The sequence below is a fragment of the Aquarana catesbeiana genome, linkage group LG02 (genome assembly GCF_042186555.1).
Source record: "Aquarana catesbeiana isolate 2022-GZ linkage group LG02, ASM4218655v1, whole genome shotgun sequence".
NCBI lineage: Eukaryota > Metazoa > Chordata > Amphibia > Anura > Ranidae > Aquarana > Aquarana catesbeiana.
Window position 1 is genome coordinate 436,320,754 of NC_133325.1, and position 19,327 is coordinate 436,340,080.

A 19,327-nucleotide genomic window follows, 5' to 3' on the forward strand; every position below is an offset into this window, starting at 1 on the left:
AAGCAACCGGTTGAACGGAAAGTAAATCCTCTTACAACGACCGATCTTACTTGGGAAAGACTCTCCCTCTTGGTGGATGAATCCTCATGACTGCCGACCCCTGCAACCTCAATGAGTATAGGTTAAGGCCTATATCCAATCCAGCCTAGAGGAAGCCTAGTGCAGTCACCACTGGAGACAGAGCAGGATAAAAGCCGAGAAAGAAACGCAAATGGTTTCAGACTTCAGCCCAGACGCCGTCGACATAGTGTCCTCTAGCATTCAACAAAGTAGAAATCACTCTGGAGCAACCCAGATTCTACAACCTCTCCCCTCAGTCACCATGCCTGCAGCTCCAGCCTGCACATGTGCAGAGGGGAATCAGCCTCCGCATCCTGAAGTGGGTGTTCAGGGAAAACCAAGGCCCTCGCGGCCAACATGGAGGAATGGCCATGGCTACTCTGCTCTCTCTTGACAGCCTCCAGGGGAATCCCATTACGAGAGATGTCGGGGGAGATATATAGGGAAGATTGCAGTTCTAGGAGAGACCAGAGCGTCTGTCCCCTCTGCCTGGGAATGCGAACACCGAGTCAGACTTCTCTCAAGTTTGTGATTGCTGTGGGAAGTGAAGAGGACTGTCTGTTGTTATTATTCAGAACTCGTTTCTGCCCAGATGCCTGCAAAGTGCACCATCCTGGCTCCTTCACTCTAAGAAAGGTTGCCTGTGTCCCCTTCAACCACTGTCTGATGCCTGGGTTTGATGGGCGAATCTAGAATCTCTGGATCTGGAAGGATGGAATCTGCTGGGGAAAGGCTTTATTCTCTGTTTCTTGTTCTGCGGGAGCAGACCAGATTTGCTCCCTGACTCTTGATAAAGCCATCTCCATCTTACTGCTGAAGATAAAATTGCTTAAATTCCTTGGAGGGTAAACTGCTTTGGAATTTGTAGGTGATTTTCCGCTCCAGACATGGTGGGTTTCACCTCTCTCAATAGCATATTGCTGCAAATACCTCCCTGCTGAATAAAGGCAACCGCTGCCCTGTTGTCCAAATGCAGAGAGCCTAGCCTTCTCTATATTCTGTGTAGCAAGGCAGAAAGTGCCAAAAAATAAAAATAGAAAAGCTACTTGAACTTCCAGCGCATTTGAGACCATCTCCTTTGGTTGGGAATCTCCACTTGCCTTGAACCAACAGACACTCGCAGTGCGCCCTCCCGGCTGTCTTGCCAACATGATTCCTAACAGCAATTCAGTCTAACGGAACGTGACTTGTTGAAGGTCTCTCTGTTTGGCCCCACCCGCAGACTCCTTCTCAAACTGAGTGACACTAATAAATGTGCTAGATTCTGTTTCCTCTATCAAGTTAAGAATCCCAACTGAAAACTGGTGCAGGTACTCAAGGGACCATCGGTATGCATGATGACATTGTGTCCAAAATATTGAGGCACTAAGAAGCGCCAAACAAGCGGAGGTTTCTGTCCTCAGAATTATCCTCCTAATTGTCACCTCTTTCCCCGATTGAAGCAAAACAGAGGAATCGGTAGAGTACCCCCGGGTACCCTAACTGTTGGGTTGAAGAGAGCTGGCTTTCTCTTTTTTTTTTTTTTAAATTGATAAGCCATATATCTGCAGGGTGTAAACAAAGATCTTTTGGTGCGCCAGCAATTGTTCAAGACCTCTGGCTAGGAAGACAAAAATCTAGGATGTGAGGGTAGGCATCCTGAAGATTCAGTAATCGCATCTAGCCGTCTGTCTGCACTGCTTGAATGGACTCCATCTGAAGATCCCCTTTTTGTGAATGGAACCAGTATGATGACCCCCTGGATCAGCAGTGACTGTATGTATTGTAGAAGTCCACCTGCTGTTGTGGTGAATCTGGCAGCCTAGTGGGAGAGAAATGGTCTGAAAGAGGAGCAAAAAGGACTCTCCCAAATAGGTCCATGAGTGCCTGATATTTTCACCCAAGAACCTGCACAACATGTGTCCAGATACCTGCGGAGCGGGCCAACTCTGCCTTTTACATTAAGAGCCTGAGCATGCGCTCGTCCAAAGGACTTAGTGGGTACCCGCAGTGTATCCAATGTTTTTCACTTATGGGTCGTGGGAAAGGTTGCCTGATGTGGCTGTCTCCGATCTCAAAAAAAGTTTTTCTGTTATAAGGTAACCTACACCATTTTTTTTTGTTCTGCAGCAAAACACAAAACAGCAAACACAGCCTGTGAAGTCAACCATAGGGCCCCCTTAGCCATGACCGAGTATATCGTTGCTCTGGTTGGATACCTGAATGAGACCACTACTTCTAGTGAGAGCAGGAATTTGACAGGAAAGAGTGAGAAAAAAATACGAATTCATAACAAACCCAGGAATCAAAGGAAACATGATCCAGGTAAAGGAAGCCTTGTTCCACCAGGCATCAAAGGCAAGCAGGCAGCCCCCCCCCCCAAATTATCCCGGACAGCTAAAGGTCTCCGCCAGGACTCCAACCCGCGCTGCTGGCAAGAGGGCAGCTTTTGCCCACAAGCAAGATGGTGGTCGCCATCCCCGCCGGCGAGCTGCATGCGCCACCTGGTGCGACCCACTGACATCATCCAGAGCGGCCCCAGCCAAGAAAAAGAGCACCTGGGGGCTGCTCTCACTCTATAGGGAGGTCGCGGACGCCACAGGCAACGCAACTTTGACCCCCACATTTGCAAGCAAGAGGGAAAATCAAATATCACTATAAAACTGAGACATGGGAAGCACACACCTGAGAGGTATACCAAGGTGAGAGAGAACACCTAACAGGATTTGGGGAGACAGACCGAAAAGACAGAAAAAGGGAAAGGCAGCACTGTAAGAGAGAAGGAAAGAACTAGCTGGCACCCCTAAGCCTCAGCCTGCAGACATTTATCTGATGGCTGATTTCGTTCCTAAAAAGGAAACACTGCAGGGCCCCATCAAGACCCACAGAAGGGGGTCACAGGCTCCTCAGCGCAGCCCGAGCACTGGGACTTCGCACTGGGAAAGTCTTGAACCCAGAGGGATACTTCTCTGAGGCAGAGGTGGGGACATAACACTGCTTACTCTTCACTGGTGCGTGGAGGTATGAGGAAAAAAAGAAGAATGGGGTGGGGCCTAACTAGGCCTTTAAATTATGCTTTTCACTGGTCCCGAGGGAGTGGTCAAGAGGCGGAGCTCTATCACTAGTATGCTGCCATGTTGGCGTCAGGAAATATGGTTTGGCCCTCAGCAGTCTCCCGTACAATGCAGGACTACTGATCCTGTGTTGTATGGGATGAAGTCAGAAAACTGCAACCTGTTTGGCATTGATGAGAAAAGACTTTGGGGCACTTGTTGCATGAAGAGCAGGAAGCCTGCAGGAGCGATAAATTATGTTAGTATATCACCTTATTCAGCATACCTTAGGCAAAACAAGCAGTTACCCCTTGCAGTGGGGAGTTGGACCTCCCACAGCTTTAACAGACCCCATTACCTTTCTTACACATGATTTGCCTGAATGCACATGGTACAGATCAAGGATAGTAATGAATAGTTTCAAACCTTGTCAAATTATAGAGGTAATTTTTTTTTTTTTGCAGAAGAAAGAGAAAAACATATTACTTAAAAAATAAGAATCAACACATTTACATTTTTTTTTTTTTTTTTTAAAGAACTGCATACACAATTTGCATTGACATTCCCTTGCTGTTTTTTCTTCATTTTCATTAGAATCCAGCAGGTGTCAGTCTTTCTTCTTATATGACAATAGTTTTATGTAAGAAATTGTGCCGTCAACACTGCCCCTTTGAAGACTAGCATATTTTAGGATGAACAGAGAAATTCCAAGCAGATGGCTTTTGAAAAAAAATGTTAATGGTAATTGGTTTTGTTAATGTATTTATTAAAAATGGCCTGGAAACTGCAGAATTACAATGTCTTTATCTGCCTCTACTATTAATCGCCTCAATACATATTTAATGATTTTTTTTTTAAATAAACACATTTATTACCCTTATTTTGGCAGTTGAACGCTACGCTGTATATTGACAGTGATTAACAGCAGGAAATCAATATTATGTTCTGCTATCCTCTTCATACTGAATGCACTTTTAATGACAGTCTAGTCATACTGATGACATGGCCATCTCTGTGCAATCACTTGATCCCACCTACATACACATGTAAACAGGGACAAGGTCATCCCATGCCCAGGGCAATAATGCCAAAATCTAAAATAATCTTAAAACTTAGTATTATACATATAAAAACAAAATAAATGAAAAATGTGTACAGAAGTACACATTTAAATAAAAATGTATAAACAATATAATTTCAAAATATATTGCGTTGTGCCTTTAAGTCTCAATCTGCCATATGAGTCCATTCAAAATGTGCAAACACTGCAAATTGTGCAAATCATGCAAATATAAAAAGACATCAAAGTCCACCACTGATTGTTCATAAATTCATCTGTGACTTCTTGAGAATTTCACCACCACATAGAAAACACTGACCTCTTAACAGAATACAAGATCCCAAATTATAGAAGGTCTGTATGGTGCTAGAAATCAGCCAAGTGCACTCTCATGTACAGACCAAATGATGGGAACCACAGGCCTCTCCAGCAGGGATATATCAAAATAAAGGCTAAGATTTAAATCACGTTTATTTAGAATAGAGAAAGGTACTCACATTATGCAAAGTAATACAGTGCAGTATGACAAACGGACTGCTAGCGGGTCCGGCAGCGTGATGATGTCGGCACTAGCCTCCTTGACGTGTTTCGCTGTAGGAGATGTTTTCAAAGGGATCAGCTTTAAAATATTTATTCCAAACTGCACCCCCCCCGCCACCCAGGTTACTATGAATCAGTGTCAAGGGGAGCAGTCAATCATGGGGAAGCATGTGGATGAAATGCAGAGGAATGGAGAAGGCAGCCCAAGAAGGTGATTTCAATAGAGAACATCTAGATCACTAGTGGATAACTTAAAAATGTTAAAGAGTCTCAAGTGCAGCGCTAGACCGCACAGTGGCATTTTTTTCATTTGTTGATGTGTGTTGAGTTAGGCAGCCTGTTCAGAATGAATGGGCTGTAATGCACTGAAATGTTGGTCCTGCTGCCTTTTTGCAATGTATTGCAATGTACACTGAAGCAAAATGGGGAGTAAAATAAGCCCCATCATAGGTGTCAATGGATGCAATAATAACTCCCAACACTGGTGTCAGTGGCAGCAATTATAACCCCCAGCATTAATGTCAGTAACGGCAAAAATAACCCCCCCAGCATTGGTGTTAAAGGACTCAATAATAATCCCAAGATCTGGACTGCAATAATAATCCCCATCATTTATATTAGGGGCGGCAATAATAACTCCCAGCATAAGTGTCAGTGGCTACAATAATAGCCCCAGCATTAGTGCCAGTGACCGCAATAACACCCCCTGCATTGGTGTCAGAGGACTCAATAGTATCCCCCAGCTTTGGTGTCAGAGGACCCAATAATAGCCACAGCATTGGGGTCAGGGAATGCAATAATAACCCCCAGCATAGCTTTCAGGGGCTGCAACAATAACCCCCAGCATTGGTGGCAGAAGCAGCAAACTAACTCCCAACAGTGTCAGTGACTGCAATAATAAACTCACCATCTTGTGTCAATGAGCACAATTCTAACCCCCCAGCATTAGTGTCAGTGACTGCAATGATAACACCCAGCATGTGGGCACAGTAATGATCCCCAGCATTGATGTTATCGAACGCAATAATGACTCTGTCATTGGTGTCGGTGGCAGTGCTATTAACAACACCACACACATTAATGGGCAGTGGCCGTATTATTTAACCCCTTCCCCCTGCATTGGTCAGTGGCAGTGCTGTTAAATCCCCCCCCCACCTCACAAACACGTACACATACACACATATACACACATCAGTGGTTAATAGCAGTGTTCAGTGGCGTAACTAGAACCTTCAGGGCCCCGATGCAAGAAACCATGAAGGGCCCCCCTGACCCCAGGACAGGGCTGTTTCCTCCGAGCCCTGTGGTGGAACACCAGGGCCCAGTCGCAAGTGGGTGGCTGCATATAAAGGAACCGATTTCTCCATTTCCCCTTGCTTCTCCTCCTCTCCTTCCCGCAGGAATTCAGTGGCTGCCCAAGGAAAATGGAGAGATCAGTTCCTCTATGCCAGTGTTTATCAATCTTTTTTCAATCAGGGCACCCTTGAAGTATACCCCTAGGTGAATGGGGTTTCACTGCAACCACTCTGCAACTGTGTGCATTGCATGCAGTTGCAGCATAGTAATGATGCATTACAGGGGTTAAAACAGGCGTTCAGGAGGCAACATATTGCCTCTTTACCGGGTGTCAAATGCCTCTGAAAAGCGATCTGAGCATGGATTGCTTTTCAAAGGAGCAGCATTTTTTTGCTGGTACTTTGAACAAGCAAGAAAAAAAAATCAGTTCTGATTGTACACTTATAGGGGGTTAGGATTAAACGCGCATACATAAAATGTGCATACATACATCTAAACACACACACACACATACACATATATAAACACACACACATAATACACACACATATACATATATAAATACACACACACATATATAAACAAACACACACACATATATAAATGCACACACATATAAACACATGCAAACACACACATACATTCACATACACATACATGCACATAAAACATACATACACACATACATACACACACACATACATACAGAAAGCCTTTTAAAGATCGGCAGTGCTTTACCCTACTTCTTCCTGCCGGGTACTGCACTCTAGGGAGAGACAAAGAGCACAGCACACACTGCTTTCACTTTAGGTCTATTATTATTATTATTATTATACAGGATTTATATAGCGCCAACAGTTTAAGCAACGCTTTACAATATAAAAGGGAGACAATAGTTATAATACAATAAAATACAAGAGGATTAAGTGTGACCAGCTCCGCGCACAGTGCCGATTACAGTTCAGCTGAGGATCGGGAGCTCGGTCTCAGCCGTCCCTGCCGCTCCTCCTTTTGAGATATACAAGGGGCCCTCAAGGGCCCCCTGCAGCATGGGGCCCGGTTGCCATGGCGACTTCAGCGACCCCTATACTTCGGCCACTGGCAGTGTTGTTAACCCCCCATCCCCCAGCACACACTGGTGGTCAGTCAGTGACAGTGTTTTAATATTTAATTTTAGCAACCAGTACCCCCCAAACCCCAGTCTATTTTTCAAAAGCATCCAGACAGCCAGAGAGATACAGTGCCTTGAAAAAGTATCCATACCCCTTAACATTTTCCACATTTTGTCATGTTATAGCCAAAAACGTAAATGTATTTTATTGGGATTTTATGTGATAGACCAACACAAAGTGGCACATAATTGTGAAGTTGAAGGAAAATGATAAATGGTTTTCAAAATGTTTTACAAATAAATATGTGAAAAGTGTGGCATGCATTATTTGTATTCAGCCCCCTTTACTCTGATACCCCTAACTAAAATCTAATGGAACCAATTGCCTTCAGAAGTCACCTAATTAGTAAATAGGGTCCACCTGTGTGTAATTTAATATCAGTATAAATACAGCTGTTCTGTGAAGTTCTCAGAGGTTTGTTAGAAAACCTTAGTGAACAAACAGCATCATGAAGGCCAAGGAACACACCAGACAGGTCAGGGATAAAGTTATGGAGAACTTTAAAGCAGGATTAGGTTATAAAAAATATTCCAAGCTTTGAACATCTCATGGAGTACTGTTCAATCCATCATCCAAAAATGGAAAGATTATGGCACAACTGCAAACCTACCAAGACATGGCCGCCCACCTAAACTGACAAGCCAGGCAAGCAGAGCATTAATCAGAGAAGCAGTCAAGAGACCCATGGTAACTCTGGAGAAGCTGCAGAGATCCACAGCTCAGGTGGGAGAATCTGTCCACAGGACAACTATTAATCGTGTACTCTACAAATCTGTCCTTTATGGGAGAGTGGCAAGAAGAAAGCCATTGTTGAAAGAAAGTCATAAGAAGTCCCATTTGCAGTTTGCGAGAAGCCATGTGGGGGACACAGCAAACATGTGGAAGAAGGTGCTCTGATCAGATGAGACCAAAATTGAACTTTTTGGCCTAAAAGCAAAATGCTATGTGTGGCACAAAACTAACACTGCACATCACCCTGAACACACCAGGCTTTTCTTCAGCAGGGACAGGGAAGCTGGTCAGAGTTGATGGGAAGATGGTTGGAGCCAAATACAGGGCAATCTTAGATGAAAACCTGTTAAGCCGCGTACACACGAGCGGAATGTCTGACAGAAAAAGTCAGACGGAAGCTTTTCATCATCTATTCCGATCGTGTGTAGGCCTCATCGGACTTTTTTTTTTGAAAATTCTGATGGACCTAGAAATGGAACATGTTCTAAATATTTCCAACGAAACCAATTCCTATTGGGAAAACCGCTCATCTTTATGCTGTTCCGACGGACCAAAAACGACGCATGCTCTGAAGCAAGTACGAGATGGAAGCTATTGACTACTGGCTATTAAACTTCCTTTTTCTAGTCCTGTCGTACATGCTGTACGTCACCTCGTTCTGGACGGTCGGACTTTGGTCGGACTTTAGTTTGACCGTGTTAAGGCAAGTCCGCTTGAATGGAATTCCATCAGAGTTTCGTCGGAGAAACCTTCGGAGTTTATTCTGATGGCAAAACCAGTCGTGTGTACAGGTCATTAGAGTCTGCAAAAGACTTGAGCTTGGGGGGGGAAGTTCAGCTTCCAGCAGGACAATGACTCTAAACGTACAGCCAGAGCTACAATGGAATGGTTTATATCAAAACACATTCATGTGTTGGAATGGCCCAGTCAAAGTTCAGACCTACATCCAATTGAGAATCTGTGGCGAGACTTGAAAATTGCTGTTCACAAGCGCTCTCCATCCAATTCGACAGGGCTTGAGCTATTTTGCAAAGAAGAATGGGCAAAAATTTCACTCTCTAGATGTGCAAAGCTGACAGAGACATTCACAAAAAGAGTTGCAGCTGTAATTGCAGCGATAGGTTCTACGAAGTATTGACTTAGGGGGCTGAATACAAACGCCACACTTTTCACATATTTATTTGTAAAAAATGTTGAAAACCATTTATCATTTTCCTCCCACTTCACAAGTATGTGCCACTTTGTGTTGGCCTATCACATAAAATCCCAATAAAATACATTTACATTTTTGGTTGTAACATAACAAAATGTGGAAAATCTCAAGGAGTGTGAATACTTTTTCAAAGCACTGTAAGCTTGTGACTCCCTTATCTGAACTGCACTGGCTGCACAGCCAGGAGTGAGGCTCTGAAGCACCCTTTTAGCAGTGTTTATTTATCAGTCCAGGGTGGCTGCCCCCCCACATAAAAACACTACACCCAGGGAATTTGCCCTTCGTTTTAAGAGCTTTCCTCTCACTTCCATCTCTAAAACAAGGAAGTGAAGGAAAATCTACCCAAAAGGACATATAAAACTAAAATAACAGGGGTTCTAACCAGTGGCAGCCGCCCCTCTAATCCATGCACCAAGCCCCTAATCTACATGCAGGGCTCCGGACGCATGGATTTCAACTGGGTTTATTTTTATTTTTTGAAGGACATTGTTAGAGCCCAAGGCTCTAATTGGCTTTAAAAAAGGGTGGGTTTGGGGCGCAGAGGCCTCTGTCCGTCCTCCCGTGTGGGAGGGGGGGTGGTTGGGGGATCGCCGTCTTCCTGTCCATCTCCCGGGGGGGTGGGGGGGTGTTGGGATCGCCGCCTTCCCGTCTGTCTTCAACGCCACACCACTCCCCTCCCCCAAAATATTGAACACCAGCTGCAATCTTTTCAACCATCCCTTACTTGATCCAAAACCAGAAAGAAATGTTTTGCCTATGCATGCACTTTAATTGTGCACACCTACGTTTTATTCAACCTCAGTGTTGTAAGATTCTTTAGTTGTTTTCATATTTTATGCCAATACTTTGGGGTTGATTTACGAAGTCCAAGCATGACAAGGGGGGGGGGGTGATTGTTGTGTGGTTGGGGGGGGGGTGGTTAAGCTCATCTGCTGGTTGCTGCCTGGCTTACCAGTGCCCATCAATGCTGACCACAAAAAAATTACCTACCTGACCCACACTGATCTGACCATTACACTGACCTACTTGACCCACACTGACCTGCCTGATACACACTGACCATTGCACTGACCTACCTGACCCATACTGACCTACCTGACACACACTGACCTACACTGACCTACCTGATCCACACTGATCATTACACTGACCCATACTGACGTACCTGACGTACACTGACCTACCTGACCTACACTGATCATTACACTGACCCACACTGACCTACCTGACCCAAACTGATCTACCTGACCTACACTGACCTACCTGACCCACACTGATCATTACACTGACCCATACTGACCTACCTGACGCACCCTGACCTACCTGACCCACACTGATCATTACACTGACCCACACTAACCTACCTGATGCACACTGACCTACCTGACACACACTGACCTACCTGACACACACTGATCTACCTGACATACACTAACTTACCTGACACACACTGACCTACCTGACACACATTGACATTACACTGACTGACCCACACTGACCTACTTGACCCACATTGACCTACCTGACCCACAATGACTCACACTGACCTACCTGACCAACACTGATCATTACACTGACCCACACTGACCTACCTGACCCACACTGATAATTACACTGACCCACACCGACCTACCTGGTGCACACTGACCTAGCTGACACACACTGCCCTACCTGACATACACTGACTTACCTGACACACACGCTGACCTACCTGACACACACTGACCTGCCTGACGCACACTGACCATTACACTGACTGACCCACACTAACCTACCTGACCTACCTGACCCACGCTGACCCACACTGACCTACCTGACCAACACTGATCATTACACTGACCCACACTGACCTACTCGATGCACACTGACCTACCTGATGCACACTGAACTACCTGACACACACTGACCTACCTGACGCACACTAACCATTACACTGACTGACCCACACTGACCTACCTAATGCACACTGACCTACCTTACATACACTGACCTACCTGACAACATACATTGACCTACGTGATAGTGATATACACTGACCATTACACTGAAACAGACCCACACTGACCTACCTGATGCACACTGACCTACCTGACACACACTGACATGCACTGACCTACCTAACCCATTACACATGACGTCAGATTTCAGGTGCCGGTGAACTCTGGCTCCTCCTGCAGCTTAGCTGTAGTGTGCGGAGATGGCGCGCCCATCCCAGGAGACAGCATGCAGCCAGAGACAGTAGAGGAGAGGACAGGAGAGGAGAGCCGCCCGCCTGAGTACCAAATGGGGATCTTCTCATAGTGATGTGGCCGCATTGTAATTCCCGCCTTCTGGAGCCTGCAACGCCTATGATGGACGTCACACGTCCCTCGGTCTCGGCATTGGACCAGTGGGATGTCCATCATAGGCACTGCAGGCTCCAGAAGGTGGAACCTGCTATGTCACTTGGCCGCGCTCCGAGTTAGATTGGTCCCCGCTCGGGCTTGGGCTAATAATACATTTGTGAACGCCTGAGACCACTCTGGGCTCCAGCCCCCCTTAGCCCCCCTCTCCCGGACGCCACTGCTGGACAGTGCAAAATCTGTCACAGTGGGCATGGCAGTCAATCAGCTTCTAACTTCAGCTTGTTCAGTCAAGTTTTGACAAAAAAACCTGGAGATTGGTTTCTATGCACAGCTCCACCAGATTTTGCACTCTCCAGTTTTAGTAAATCAATCCCTTTTTTAAGAAGTAGGGTCAGAGCTAAAGAGGATACCCAAAAAAACATAGGAACTCTAGGCACAGAATCTTGAGAATAGTAGTAGCAATGTTAAGCCTTGTACACACTAGTAGTTTTTTTTTGTTCAACCCAGCAGGGCTGAACTAAATAAAACTGGCAGCTCAGGAGGAGCCATTGTACTAACTGTTTGATGCTAGAACAGCGATCTCCCTTGCTGTTCTATTGTATTCTGACAGAGGGACGCCCACAGTCAGAACACACCGGACAATGGCTGAGATCGCTGATTGAGAGCCGATCGGCAGGCCTTTTTTGGTCATGCCCCTTTGACGGAAGCCGGCTGAACGGCCGGCTTCTGTTGGACCGACTCCAGTACACACAGGCCAAATGTTGGCCGGTTTCTATTGAACCGGTTGATTCCACCCTGGTCACAACAGATAATTGTACAGTAAAAGTTCTTGTTGATTCCTGAACTGGTAGCAACAGTGGGTCAGCAGAGAAAGTTCTTCTGGATTGCTTTACTCTATAAAAACCATTGTTAAGATGCCAAATACATATCTACTTCCCAGCTTATACCCCTGGACTGACATAAAAGATGATTTACGGGACTAATTAATATGTGTAACAGACAATGCTAACTGCTCTAGAACCTATTATAGAAGCTGGTAGAAGACAGATCAGGTCTGCTTGGACTGGCTATTCCCTAAGCAGATGGTTAAAATAAACAAGTTATGCTAGAAAAATGGGGGCTGCCATTGGTGACTACCTTCCGAACATGCTGGTGTCCTGGCTGTTTGCTAACCCAATGGGTACAATAATTGATCATTGACCTTGACCAAATATGCAGAACATCAGCTAAAGGTCAGAAGTCTTTATCTACAGTAGTTCAAAGATGAAGATAAGAATTACAGACAACTAGCCTTTTCAGCAAGAGAGGCAGCTTTTATTTTCTCTAGATGGGCACTCTTTGGGTTCAAAGGCAGCCGCATCACTGAATTTTACTACCTGTGGTAGGGTCCATGCATTACTGGTAATGATGTAATCTTGTGTCTCCTTTAGGGGATCCAGTGAACACTTGTACACATCCCTGTAAGGACCTTAGAACTATAGACGGGTATAAGAACTTAGAAGTGCCTTCATCATTCACATGCTGTTCAGCTTTGGAAAGTTTTTCTGTTTCCTTTCCTAGCAGGTATGTAAATCAATAATTTGATGTTAGAGAGGTAGATTTTCAAGTTTCAAATTAGAACACTCAGTAAATTAACAGTATGTTGTAAGAGATTCTTCACAATCATAGCGTATTCAGTTTTGGAAAACATAGTAAGCACAATTTATGCAAATCTGCTCGCATGCTCACCCATAAATTACATTTTAAATGCAGATTAAAAGAGAACTCCAGACAAGAGCTGTCTGTGTATTTAATGTACTACCCACATCTGAGCACCAAGTTTTAAGGGGAACAGGCTCAAATGGTTTCCACAGTGGTAAACTATGCACCTGACAGAGTGTCACATACCTGGTCAGAGGCTGAAGTAATTAAAGGGCTTCCCTTGCGGCTGAGTGCAGGTGGAGACAGGGAGTGCTGCACCCAAAGAAGCACAAGTTGCCAGCTGTGAACTTGCCTGAAGATCTGAGTGGATGAGGCACCAGAGGGAGACTTGACTATACGACAGAGTCAGCAGGGCAGAAGACACTCTAGATGTACCAAGGTACCGATAAAACAGGAGGCACTCTAGATTCACAGGCGGATCTTGACAGCTGAGCGATACAGGAAGCAAAATCAGGAGCCATAACCATGATCATGCACAGGAGGTTAGTCAAGAACAGGAGCAGAAGTGTGATCAAGATCAACCTGAGGTCATACACCTGAGACAGGCAATAGGCAAAGTCCGTGGAATAAGCCGGGGTCAAAGCCACGAGAGAAGCAAAGACAGGTCCATGGAAAATCGGTTTAACAATGGGGAATCTAATGATACAGCAACACAGAAGCATAGGAGCAGGGAAGGGCTGACTTGTGGACCAGACTGCTTTCATTAAATAGGCCACTGAGCGCCAAGATCTTTCACTCTTTGTGTGTGCAGAGGGCATGTGTGATTGCGTGCCATGGCCTGCAGCCGTGTGCACACGCATTCGCGTGGGCGCACCCGTACATGTCTGCTTAAGTGTTGGCAGATGTGCCGGTTCATCCTTTGACTGTCAGGGCTGGGATTAGCCCTTCCTTTTCTGAGCTGGCTGCTCAGCTGTCGGCTATTTGCCAGCTCCTTTCTCTCCACAGTTACTCAGCTGTTGATGATATCCTGCTCGTCATTCCTGCCTACTTAAGCCATCCAGCCCAGAGGATCTCTGCCTGCGCCTTAGTCAACATCACAGAGACGCTCTCCTGCATTCCTCTTAAAAGACTTGCTTGGCTAATATCCCTTCTGGCTCCAGATCCCGCTTGCTGTTTTACTATGCTCATCTCCGGCTCCCTGATGTTTGGCTTGTCTGACTATCCGTTCCAGTCCTGAACTCTGGCTATGTTTTGGCTACGTTTTGTTCTATTTACTTTTATTATTAAACAAGTGTGATTTAACTGTACTTCTGTCTCTGTCTGTTTTCATGGTTTCTGACACTGACACAGAGGCACCAAAAGGTATCTCTCTTATGCCGCGTACGCACGGTCGGACTTTTCGGCTACAAAAGTCCGACAGCCTGTTCGACAGACTTTTGACGGACTTTTGGCGGACTTGCCGCAGACTTTCTAACGAACGGACTTGCCTACATATGATCACACAAAAGTCCGACGGATTCGTACGTGATGACGTACACCGGACTAAAATAAGGAAGTTGATAGCCAGTAGCCAACAGCTGCCCTAGCGTGGGTTTGTGTCCGTCGGACTACCATACAGACGAGTGGATTTCTGGGTCCGGCGTAGTTACGACATAAAGATTTGAAGCATGTTTCAAATCTAAAGTCCGTCAGATTTGCAGCTGAAAAAGTCAGCTGAAAGTCCGGGGAAGCCCACACATGATCGGATTGTCAGCCAGCTTTGGTCCGTCGGCGTCCGTCGGACTTTTGTAGACGAAAAGTCCAACCGTGTGTAGGCAGCATTAGTGTTTTGTTCATCTAGTAGTAGGCTCCCACAGTAGTGAGAGAGAGACCTGAGCATCATTTAGCTCGCATATATGGAATCTGTGGGCAACTGACAAAAATAAGGGCGCCTGACTACCAGGTAATACGTGGACCTTGAAACTTTAATACCAATCAAAAGCACTATAAAGCCATGACCCAGAACAGAACTTATTAGGATACTGGGGAAAATAAAATGTTTTCTCACAATATATGTAAGAAAGATCAAAACTTAGATGATGCAACTTCCACAATCCTGCCAGCCTGTGCCTCACAATATATGGATGATGGGTATATGGCTAAATTATCAGACAGAAAGTAACTGTAACTTGCAGTTTAGTAACAGGTACAAGGTTAATGCACTGTAGACACCGGTACTACAGTAGCTATAGCAGCTGCTACCGTTTCTGGGCACCATGACTCAATAGATGCAAAGTGTTGCCTGACTGAAAGAGGTGGAGATTGAGCCGCCACCACCCTGCCTCTCCACCCTGTCCAATCAGAAAACACCCGTGTTAATTTTGTCAGCAAATTTCAATTCAGTTTTAGTCTTAGGACTAAAATGGCATTTTACTTTTAGTCCCATTTTAGTCTTCTGCTATTGTTTTAGTTTTAGTCGTATTTAGTCAACTAAATCTCCAGTACATTTTAGTCGACTAAAATCCTTTTAGTCTACCAAAATCAAATGTGTTTAGTTAAATAATGCATTATTTAAGCAATTTCAAAACTCCTTATACACTCCCAATATATATTTATGGTTTGAACAAACTACACAGACACAGATTTAGGTGTTATATAACATCTTTACTCTGTAAAACCAAGTTTTGTTACAAAAATATTTTTTGAGTCACACGACTTCATTCCTTGCTATAATTGCATGCTACTTTTCTGTTGTTGAGAACAAGTAGCCCAAAGTCCATCCCACCCAGGCACCCACACACTGCACAGTCAATTAAATCACTATGTGGACAAATGTTTGCATGAGTGGGACATATCAAAGAGGAAGATCTTAAGCATTATAACAGACAATTGGAGTAATATGGTGGCAGCATTTAAACAAACCACAACAGCAGCAGAAGAACCACACAGCTCTAGGGAGGAAGACTCCCCATGACAGAAAGTGACTGTGAGTCATGACTGAGTCCAAAATGAATGATCTGCAGTGAGGCATTTTTATTATTCTTTTACATGATGATACTACAGTCAATTATCAAATGGATATGAAATTAATGATCTTGGGGCTGTGTGTTCTACTGGTGTATCTTTGTTATTTTTCCACTTTTTTTGTATCTCGTATAAAACTATTCCCATAAGATGTTGGACTGCACACCATGTGTGGTCTCCTCTGGTGCATGTAGGCAAGTGTTAAAAGAATCTTTGATAAAGCAAGATCAATAGTGAACATTTTCAAGGCTTCCATACCATTGCAACACTGAAGATATTGGAACATTGTGGCTTTACTCTTTTAAATGACTGCCCCACATGCTGGTCAAGTAATACTACCAGTACATTTAACATGATCGAAAGACTCCTCAAACTAAAAAAGTGGGTCTGCCAAATCTCAAATAACAGGATGGGACACAGCTTGCTCCCTAGTTAAATGGAAAAAGCTCACATCATTGCATGCCCTACTGTTGCCTTTTGTGGAGCGGAACATACTAAAACCCTCCAGAGTGACACCATGTCCATGTCCCTGGCCTCTTTGATCTAGTCTCTACTTAGCCACCTTGAGGACTTTAAGCAGAACACTAGCTACCAAGACTGTGCCACAATTGCACAGAAAATGAAAGAGAATGTGAACCAGTGTTTTGCTTCATTCATTCTTAGATCAAAGTAACTGATGAAAGGTTCTCTCGCCAGTGCTCGCAGCAGCTACTTTTTTTTTTTGTCAGTTCTGCTGTCTGTGAAAACTTTTGTTGATGTGGCAGATGATAATATTCAGGAACTGCTTAAGAAGGCAGAGAAGTATGCCTGAGCCATAAGAAAATCCACATTGCCCCACTTACAAGATGAGGATCTGTCTGACTCTGAAGATAATGTGTAAGAAGAGGAGAATATTGAAAAATCACAGGAAGTGGAAAAAGCGCCATCCACATCAAAGCAGCCAGTCTTTTGGTTTCTTTCAAAATGCTGCAGAAGACCCAGGCAGGCAGACCATCTCCCCAAACAGGCAGGAAAGAGAAGCAGATCAGTCTGCCTGGTAATCAGGTGCACACAATCCATTTTGCTATGGCCTTCTCCCTGGCCTCAGTGGCCTGTTATTTCTTATATTAAATGTATTTTGAAACACTTAAAAGAGCAGTGCAAATAGTTTACTGTGGTGGTGCACTGATTTGACTTGGCCCATCATTGGAGGTTTTATGTATCTGTGGGGTTAAAGGAAAAAAATCAAGTTATTCTGATTTTACTTTCCCACCCCACACAGTCAGTTCTAAGATGTCTCTCTCTAATATACCACATGTATGGCTCTTCCCAGGGCCTGCCTTAGGCCTTTAGATGATAGGTGTCCTGCGAAAATTATTGACAGTGCCCCTCCCAGTGACCACGTTCCTCTATATATATTTTGGTGAGATATCTAAATTTTAGGAAAGCAGCAGCTGATAGATATTCTGAAATCACTCCCACTAAGATTCAGTGACTAAGTGCACAGCATGACAAACAAACAAACAGTTATTACTTCAGAATAACAAAAGGTATGCTTTGCAATCTGACTGCAAGAAAGTTTGTTAAAACGATCCCTGCAATGTACATACAGTATCTCACAAAAGTGAGTACACCCCTCACATTTTTATAAATATTTTATTATATCTTTTCATGTGACAACACTGAAGAAATTACACTTTGCTACAATGTAAAGCAGTGAGTATACAGCTTGTATAACAATGTAAATTTGCTGTGCCCTCAAAATAACTCAACACACAGCCATTAATGTCTAAACCGCTGGTAACAAAAGTGAATACACCCCTAAGTGAAAATGTCCAAATTGGGTCCAATTAGCCATTTTCCCTCCCCGGTGTCATGTGACTCGTTAGTGTTACAAGGTATAAGGGTGAATTGGGAACAGGTGTGTTAAATTTGGTGTTATCACTCTCACTCTCTTATACTGGTCACTGGAAGTTCAACATGGCACCTCATGGCAAAGAAATCTCTGAGGATCTGAAAAAAAGAATTATTGCTCTACATGAAAAGATGGCCTAGGCTATAAGAAGATTGCCAAGACCATGAAACTGAGCTGCATCACGGTGGTCAAGACCATACAGCAGTTTAACAGGACAGGTTCCTCCCAGAACAGGCCTCGCCACGGTCGACCAAAGAAGTTGAGCGCACATGCTCAGCATCATATCAAGAGGCTTTCTTTGGGAAATAGATGTATGAGTGCTGCCATGCATTGCTCAGATCATACACTGCACACTACATCAAATTGGTCTGCATGGCTGTCGTCCCAGAAGGAAGCCTCTTCTAAAGATGATGCACAAGAAAGCCCGCAAACAGTTTGCTGAAAACAAGCAGACTAAGGACATGGATTACTGGAACAATGTCCTGTGGTCTGATGAGATAAACCTATTTGGTTCAGATGGTGTCAAGCGTGTGTGGAGGCAACCAGGTGAGGAGTACAAAGACAAGTGTGTCTTTCCTACATTCAAGCATGGTGGTGGGAGTGTCATGGTTTGGGGCTGTATGAGTGCTGCCGGCACTGGGGAGCTACAGTTCATTGAGGGAACCATAAATGCCAACATGTACTGTTACATACTGAAGCAGACCATGATCCCCTCCCTTCAGAGACAGGTCCAGAGGGCAGTATACCAACATGATAACGACCCCAAACACACCTCCAAGATGATCACTGCCTTGCAAAAAAAGCTGAGGGTAAAGGTGATGGACTGGCCAAGCATGTCTCCAGACCTAAACCTTATTAAGCATCTCGGGGCATCCTCAAATGGAAGGTGGAGGAGTGCAAGGTCTCTAACATCCACCAGCTCCATGATGTCGCCATGGAGGAGTGGAAGAGGACTCCAGTGGCAACCTGTGAAGCTCTGGTGAACTCCATGCCCAAGAGGGTTAAGGCAGCGCTGGAAAATAATGGTGGCCACACAAAATATTGACACTTTGGGCCCAATTTGGACATTTTCACTTAGGGGTGTACTCACTTTTGTTACCAGCGGTTTAGACATTAATGGCTGTGTGTTGAGTTATTTTGAGGGGACAGCAAATTTATACTGTTATACAAGCTGTACACTCACTACTTTACATTGTAAAAAAGTGTCATTTCTTCAGTATTGTCACATGAAAAGATATACAAAAATATTTACAAAAATGTGAGGGGTGTACTCACTTTCGTGAGATACTGTATATAAGACTGTTCTCTACAAAAGTTAAGAGTACTGTGCTTACCTTCA

At 44.5% G+C, this 19,327-nt stretch overlaps 1 protein-coding gene across 4 annotated transcripts in view; it reads left to right on the forward strand.

Annotated features, from left to right (window-relative positions):
* Positions 1-19,327, forward strand: part of LOC141128315 (uncharacterized) — a 162,043-nt gene that overhangs the window by 79,684 nt on the left and 63,032 nt on the right. For all 4 annotated transcript variants that reach the window (XM_073615528.1, XM_073615530.1, XM_073615531.1 and 1 more), the window contains one exon: positions 12,881-13,013. In XM_073615528.1, the coding sequence (XP_073471629.1) occupies positions 12,881-13,013 (133 nt within the window). The remainder of the gene's footprint in view (positions 1-12,880; positions 13,014-19,327) is intronic.